At 43.9% G+C, this 7,598-nt stretch overlaps 1 protein-coding gene across 1 annotated transcript; it reads left to right on the forward strand.

Moving 5' to 3' along the window:
• The first annotated feature begins 3,394 nt into the window (after nucleotides 1-3,394).
• LOC122019629 (transcription factor MYB97-like) lies at nucleotides 3,395-4,928 on the forward strand. Its single transcript, XM_042577083.1, has 3 exons — nucleotides 3,395-3,742; nucleotides 3,816-4,482; nucleotides 4,729-4,928. Exons 1-3 carry the CDS (start codon nucleotides 3,395-3,397, stop codon nucleotides 4,926-4,928), a joined length of 1,215 nt encoding a protein of 404 aa, XP_042433017.1.
• The last annotated feature ends 2,670 nt before the right edge of the window (nucleotides 4,929-7,598 follow it).

The following is a 7,598-nucleotide window of genomic DNA, read 5'->3' on the forward strand; positions in this document are numbered from 1 at the left end:
TCCAAATACTTAGTGTGTCTAATAGGGCCAACAGCGATATAATATCGTCTTCGTTTAAGATTTCTGTCGAGAATCCGGCACCATTATTTAAAGCCACGGCAAATTCTCTGGTCCATCGATAGCGAGGGAGCGTTGCAAATCCGCTGGCTGCACTCTCGAAGTCGAGATAGAATCCTCTGGTCCACTTTTTATGGACTAAGGGATAATTCACAATGTAATTACGGTTGGATTGCAGCCGCAATTCAATCGCAATTGGTTGTGATTCCTCCCTAAGTTCACCTTCCCATCCATATTATACTTTAGGTCAGGATGTGCGATCGAAGGCCGTCCGAAGGTCGCCGACAATAAGCGGGTGATCAGGCTACCGAGCACCCAGCATTGAGCGGGGGCAATCTCCAATCCATCCCAACCCAAATTAATTATAACATGATTGGAAAGGTGAATCCAATAAAAAAATTAGTAATTAAATTACAACCGCAATCTGATTGATCAGAAGATCCGCTCTCCTCCCAGCCACCTCAGGTACATTAAAGATGCGGTGAGAGAAGCTTGAGGAACCGCTGGATGATTCTCGGTTTCGATGTCAGTGAACTTGTACATGCCCTGCCGACGAAATTTACTCACACAATTCCATCATGGTCATGGAATTCCAGGTATAGAAAAGAATTTGTACTTCAAATACAAATTGTTTAAGCAACGAATTGGGCTTAAACAATAGCATAAATCAAAAAGAAGAAAAAACAAAGGAAAGAGAGAAAAAAAAAAAACAAAAGTCAGTTATACTTCATATAATATGTCATCTTGAAGAGATTGATAAGTAGTAACACTGGATGAAATTTACAATCATGACCGAATATTACGATACTTGAAGAGTGACTTAACAAATATCGCAACAGACCGAATGATTCTTTGAAATTAGATTATACTTCCACATAATGTGTTTTTTAGACTTATATTTGTTACTCAGCTTAGTTTAAGAGAGAAAATATTGGAAATTAAGGAAGTCTTTGCTTAAAAATATCACGCTTATCTCGATATTGTTCTTCCTTAGAATCCAATGTCTAGGATCTCACTATAAATAGAATTCATATAAATTTTGCAATGGGTTTGACTAGGCATTTATCAAAATGTCATTACCCTTAATAATCTAATGCTGAGGATGTCGCTATATGATGTGGATACGGTTTAGAATAGAGGAGAGATTAGTGGAAAAGTGAGAGACAATTTGGTAAAAGCATGGTAGAGTTTTAAGAAGAGGGGATTGTAGCATGCAGGGGCACGGAGGGGGCGCGGTGTTTTGGGTTTCTGCTGCCTCTTCATGGATTTGCGCCGTCGCCACCGGGAAACGTCCTCCCTCTCACGATCTTCGCTGGCGCCGACACCAACCGCCGGCTTTCGCCTCCGCTCTTCTTCTCCTCACCATCGACTGCCACCTTTCCTCCTCTCCCACTCCTCCTCGCGACAGCCACTCCTTCCTCCTTCTTCTCGCGACACCGTCGTCGGACTCCCTCTCCTCGCTCGCGTTTCGGCCGCCACCTTCTGCTAGCCTTGGGACAGTCCTCGCCGAGGAGGATGCTCACTGCCGGATGCTCCCCTCCAGCAACCCTCTCTTCTTTTCTCTCTCGCTTCTTTGCCCCTTTTGAGACGGCCTCCGGCGACGATCGCCTACTTCCTTGCCCATGTCAACCGCGCTGGTTATCACCTCCTCATCTTCTACCTGCGTACGCACGCCACCCCCCTTTCTCACGCTCTCTGGCCTTCGTCGCTGGGGTTTTTTCCGCCGCCCACCTGCCTTCTCTGTTCGGCACTACCCGCCACCATCTCCTCTCCTTCTCCTCCTCTCGCCGGAGCTAGCCAAGGAGACACCACTTCCCCCTTACATGGACAGTCGGAACCCACACCCTCGCTACCGGCTTCGCCAGAACCTCCCCTCCTGCCGTAGTTCTCAAGCACAGGTTCGTCCACCATAGGCGTAGGCCCTATGGTGGCTGATCTGTTGGCCTTTTCGTTGTGCTCTAGCCTTCGCGCTAATTTGTACGTGTGTTATGTCCCGACCTTGGCATTGATCTGATTTGTGTGTCGTTTCTCGGCCTGCGTGCCGATCTCGTGTCCCGACCTGTGTACCGATCTCGTGTCCCAGCCTACGTGTCGATCTCATTTCCCGGCCTGCATGCCGATCTCGTGTCCCGACCTGCATGCCGATCTAGTGTCCCGGCCTACGTGCCGATCTCGCTTCCTAGTTCGCGTACCGTCTTCCGAATCCAGGCCACATTCGGCTCCATGACGCCAGACCCAGCTCCACATCCGGCTCCATGACGCCAGACCAGCTCCACATCCGGCTTTGAGTCATCTGCTCTCTAAGGTCACGACAACTCGAGCAGCGTCCCATCCGAGGGCACCCCCCTTGGGCCAGGGTACGTCTTCGTACTCGTACTCGTATCTCATTTATTTAATTATTATATTATAAGCTTAGCTTGTTACTCATATGTTCGTTGGATTCGCCTCGAGCCTCGAGGTACCAGCGACCGGGGGGACCCGGTCACTGGATGCAGGTAGCGTTGACCAGAAGACTTTTGAAGACTTAGTCAACACAGAAGTCATCTCAGCACACCCCCCTCCGGGACACCGCGACTCCGTCAACATCCTCGCCACCTCACCCGACGGTCCGTCTGACTCAGCTTCCGGACGAGATTACTATAAGTAGGATGCATATTGACTTTACAATGAGTTTAACTAGATAATAATGGATCGAGGCGGTGGCAAAGTATATATTGGGCGAGATGAATTAGTAGGTCAAGATGAGTTGTTAATTTGGATAATATAACTAGAATAATTCATCTTGTTTTTGAACAACATTAGATTTGGATAAAAATAGCAAAATTAAAGAGTATTCCAAAAAGACACCCTTAATTATCCATGTCATCAAAGAATATTTTTTTTTCAAAAATTCAAAATAGACTTCTTGAGTAATTTAATATCTAAAATACTCTTTTTATCTAAAAATTGATGGTTCAACTTTAAATAAAATATTCTTTTAATATATTTTTGTCTTAATTGTTATCTAAAATAGGGTGAAAAGTGACTAGGAGAGAGAAGAGGAGAGTGGCAGGGTTAGACATGCCAAGTAAGGTAAGGAGTGTTGACAGAGGAGGCTCGACACGTGTCGGTCTCCTCACCGCAACGCCGTCCGATCTCCGCGCCCCGCCTCATTCTCCCCATTCCCCAATTAATCCATCCCACCTCATTAACTGCCAGAATGATCTAATCACTTAATTATCTCCTTAATCACGCCATTATATAAATAGTCACTCTCCCTCTTTTACTTAATCCGTGGGTGAGAATATCAACATCAATATCAAGCCGCTCTGTTCCTTCCGGTGGTGGTTTTGTAATGATGAAAGGGACGGCGGCGGCGGCGGCGGCGGCGGCGGCGGAAGCGGGAGGCGGAGTTGGGAAGAAGGCGGGAGGGAAAGGAGGGGCGGAGGGGGGGATGAAGAAGGGTCCGTGGACGCCGACGGAGGACGAGGTCCTGTTGGAGCATGTGCGGCGGCACGGGGAGGGCAATTGGAACGCGGTGGAGAGGCTGAGCGGCCTGGCGAGGTGCGGCAAAAGCTGCCGCCTCCGGTGGGCGAACCATCTCCGGCCCGACCTCAAGAAGGGCTCCTTCACCCCCGAGGAGGAGTTCCTCATCCTCCGCCTCCATTCCCAGCTCGGCAACAAGTGGGCGCGCATGGCCGCTCAGGTACGTGATTTTAATTTCTTTGATTTTTTGTGCTCTGTTTTCGCACAATTTGATCTTTTCCGGCGATGCGCAGTTGCCCGGAAGGACGGATAACGAGATTAAGAACTACTGGAACACGCGGCTTAAGCGCCGCCAGCGCGCAGGGCTTCCTGTCTATCCGCCGGAGCTGCAAGACGCCTTCCGGTTTGACCGCCGCCATCTGCGTCAGGGGACGCCCCTGCAGCTGTCCGCCACGAACCACCACTCCCAGCTCCCGCCGCTGCTGGACCTCGTCAGCTTCTGCCCTCAGCCGGAGGTCGCTCTCCCGCCGACTAATTCGCTCCCCTGCCACTTCAGCTTCTTCGAGTTCCCGCTCCCGTTTTACTCGCCGGCGCCGACCATCCCCGCGTCGTCTCTACTCCCGGAACCCCAGATGTGGCCGTGCAGTTACGATGTCAATCCGCTGCCGATGGTGTCGCCTCCTCGTGCGCTCAAAATGGAGCTCCCTTCGAACCAATTGTACACCGATCCCGTCATCAGAGGCGGCGGCGGGTCCGGAAATTGCAGGCTGATGGAAGCGCTTCTGCAGGAAACGCAACTGCAGGACCCGGAGGATATCAGGACGGGGGAGTTGTTACCCCTGCCGGCCGCCGACGAGCAGGCTGTGAGATGGGGAGAGCTCTTCTCAGTCAGCGATTACGATTGCGGCGACGCCAACGCCGGCATCCGTATCAGGGAGACTTCTTCAGAGTTCAACATGGGTTAGTCCTCTTAACCTCTCTCCACTTCATTAGCATGATAGCCGAGTTGATATCGGGTGTTATTTAGATGTTTATACTATTTTAAATGTATCTCGACAAATTTTCTATTAATATGCTCATATACATATACGATGAAGATTAAAAATAAAAATAAAAAAAATAACTATGAGAGTTACAAATCAATTAAATGTATTGTGCATTTGATGTTTCAATCTTTTCATCTTAGCATATCTCTTCTTTGAGCAGGGAGCAAGAGTACCAGTGAAGCACTGAGCAATACAATGAAGGACATGTCTGAACTCTTGGATATGCCGGTGGCAGCGAATGCACAACTGTCAGTTGTTTTGAACGAAGGCGGTGCAGTCGAAGTCGAGCAGCAGTTGGATCCTTTGCAAGGCCGGAACGTCGACCCTTGGCCATGGAACAGCATGCCTGGAATTTGTTGAGAGTCCTTCAATGATATTCTGTTGCTGCAGTAGGTTAATTAGGTCAAGTGTTGGGGTGGCTGTTTAGTGTTGTATATATTGTGGCAAAAGATGATGATGCTCAACGCAAACATCCCTCAAGACCGGCTCTACAGTTGAATGAAGGGTGATAAATTAGAAATCGTTCTCATTATTCGACCCTTAATGTATGATGACAAATCTATCATTTGATAATCAACTCGACTACACTCAGAGTGGTTGTTTAGTGTTGTATGAATGTTATGGTGGATGTTAACTGTTGTGTTCATCTCTGTTCTTTGTCTTTTTCAATATGCACAGTACAAAAGAGTAGTAGTAACTGGTAGCTTACATCTAATGTCCTATTTATTTGGAAGGATAGAAGAGAGAAAGTATACATCTTTAATTTTATCTATGATAAAATAATGGATGGATAAATTTTTTTAAAAAAATCATTCATAGATTATTTTTTTATTATTATTTTGTCAGTATAAAATTGGTTAAATGAAAATAATCAAATCATGTGTCGTCTAGCTAGTCTTTGATTAAAATGATATTATTTCAGTATCGTGTTAATACTCTGCATGCACCAGTGATAAATTGGAAATTGAAGGAGGAAGAGATATATTAAAGGAATGATATATTATTTTTACTAAATGATATCAAGTTTTGATAATTTATTGAAATGATATATTTCAACTGTTTCTCTCAACATGATATAAAATTTAAAATCAGGCTAATACATATAATGTCTTCTTTCTTTTTATGCTTCAGTTCCTTCTTTCTCTAATTCTAATTCATTACCTGTATTATACATTGAAATATTGACATGATATTGAAATATTATCATACCAGTTAACGGCTAAAACTTCGGTTTGACATAAAATTTTAAACCATGGGTTAAAATAAACTTTATTTTCCTTGCTCGCTAACTTGTGGCCTCACTTGAATCTCTCACAATGACACCACAAGATCACTCACGACCTCTAAGAGGTCGCTTGCGACCGTGAGCCACGAGGTTACGACACCACAAGGTTGATCACGGTGCCATGAGCAAGGTAGTTCGCGGTCACAAGGTCGCAACACTAGGGATTGATCATACATTGGGGAACCGTATAGTAGGGATGTGTTGCAAGTGTACATGGTCCATGTATTTATAGGTCATAACTGAACTGGTCCTCGCAAGAATGGATCAGTGAACCAAGCTTTGAATGCAGGTATGGACCACAACTAGACATAATCCTAGCAAGTATGGGGCCATAAGTAGACATGGCCATGCAAAACCTGTATGGTTGTAGCCCATAATCCCTAGGGCCCAAGAGCCCTAGGGTTAAAGATATGGATATCATCAGCAATGGTAGGCAGATAAAAGAAAATCTAATCTCCTTTTTCTTCTTCTACCCCTTTTACCTATTTCATTGGCAATTACAAACTAAGATCATGACTTAGCCTTATTAGATAATCTCAATGCCCTATGATCGCGTGTTTACTCATGCATTATTACTTTCATCTCTAATCGGGACATCCACTTTAACATCTCACATGAAGGTGGAACCGTTTGGAATAAACGATATCATATTTTACTCCAATAGAGGTGGATTTCAGATGCATCACTTTTTGACAACATCGGGAGGAATGTTGATTAAATTGAGGTAAAGATGTTGAGAATGGTGAGCATTCAAAGGGACAATCTAAGCCTAAAATCTCTCCTGGTCAACAGGGTAAGTCTCTACTGGTTGGGCTGACACAGTAGTAGTTTAATACCTTGAAACTCAACTATATTCATTCCAAGACATCTACTTTACCTTCTTGCAGTAGGAAATGGGAACGCGGGCATGCCCACATTTCCTTGGGACAAAATGTCGCTCTTATCCTGATAATAAAGAATAGAGAATAATTCTTTAATCTATTATTTACTAAAGTCATTAAGCTTGTTTATACAAGTTGTCCAAACAATAATGGAAACATTAAATACAACATACAATTAAAACATAGTAATAAATATAATAGATTTGTAAGTATTATTTTTACTATTTGATTCATGTCGATCTTAATTGTTATGATGATCTTGATTGTGATGCTAAATATAATAAATCTTAATTGATTGAAATCTATTCAAGATTACTTTCTATTATTGTCATTGCCCCTCGATAAACTCAAAGGGAGTGCCTGAATGTTGAATTTAAGTACTAATTTGGTGAAACATTATCTGAATAATGACTTGGTAAATATATTAGTAATTTGATCTTTAGTAGAGATATAAGAAACTAAAAGTTGTCGAGTCACCACACGCTCATGAACAAAATGAAAATCAATCTCTACATCCTTAGTACGAGCGTGAAAAATAAAATTTGTCGTAAGATAAGTTGCTCCAATATTATCATACCAGATTTTGGGCGTAGCAGTTGGAGAAAAATATAATTCTGAAAGAAGAAATTGTAGTCAAATAATTTCTGATGTCGCATTAGCTAGAGCTTTATATTCAGCTTTAATACTTGAGTGAGAGACTATACGTTGTTTCTTTGAAGGTCAGGAAACAAGATTTTGCCCAAGAAATATGACATATCTACTAGTAGAACATTTATCTTCAGAAGATCCAGCCTAATCTGCATCACTATAGTCAATCAACTCTTGTGAGGACTCACGATATAAAAAAATACTATGTAGAATAGT

This window comes from Zingiber officinale, chromosome 9A, assembly GCF_018446385.1.
Source record: "Zingiber officinale cultivar Zhangliang chromosome 9A, Zo_v1.1, whole genome shotgun sequence".
In the NCBI taxonomy this organism is placed as follows: domain Eukaryota; kingdom Viridiplantae; phylum Streptophyta; class Magnoliopsida; order Zingiberales; family Zingiberaceae; genus Zingiber; species Zingiber officinale.

What these genes read in the sequence shown, in the direction of transcription:
- LOC122019629 (XM_042577083.1), top strand. Translation starts at nt 3,395, where the DNA reads ATGAAAGGGACGGCGGCGGCGGCGGCGGCGGCGGCGGCGGAAGCGGGA. An exon ending in GGGCGCGCATGGCCGCTCAG is followed by an intron (nt 3,743 to 3,815) that starts GTACGTGATTTT and finishes GGCGATGCGCAG; the next exon opens with TTGCCCGGAAGGACGGATAA. An exon ending in TTCTTCAGAGTTCAACATGG is followed by an intron (nt 4,483 to 4,728) that starts GTTAGTCCTCTT and finishes TTCTTTGAGCAG; the next exon opens with GGAGCAAGAGTACCAGTGAA.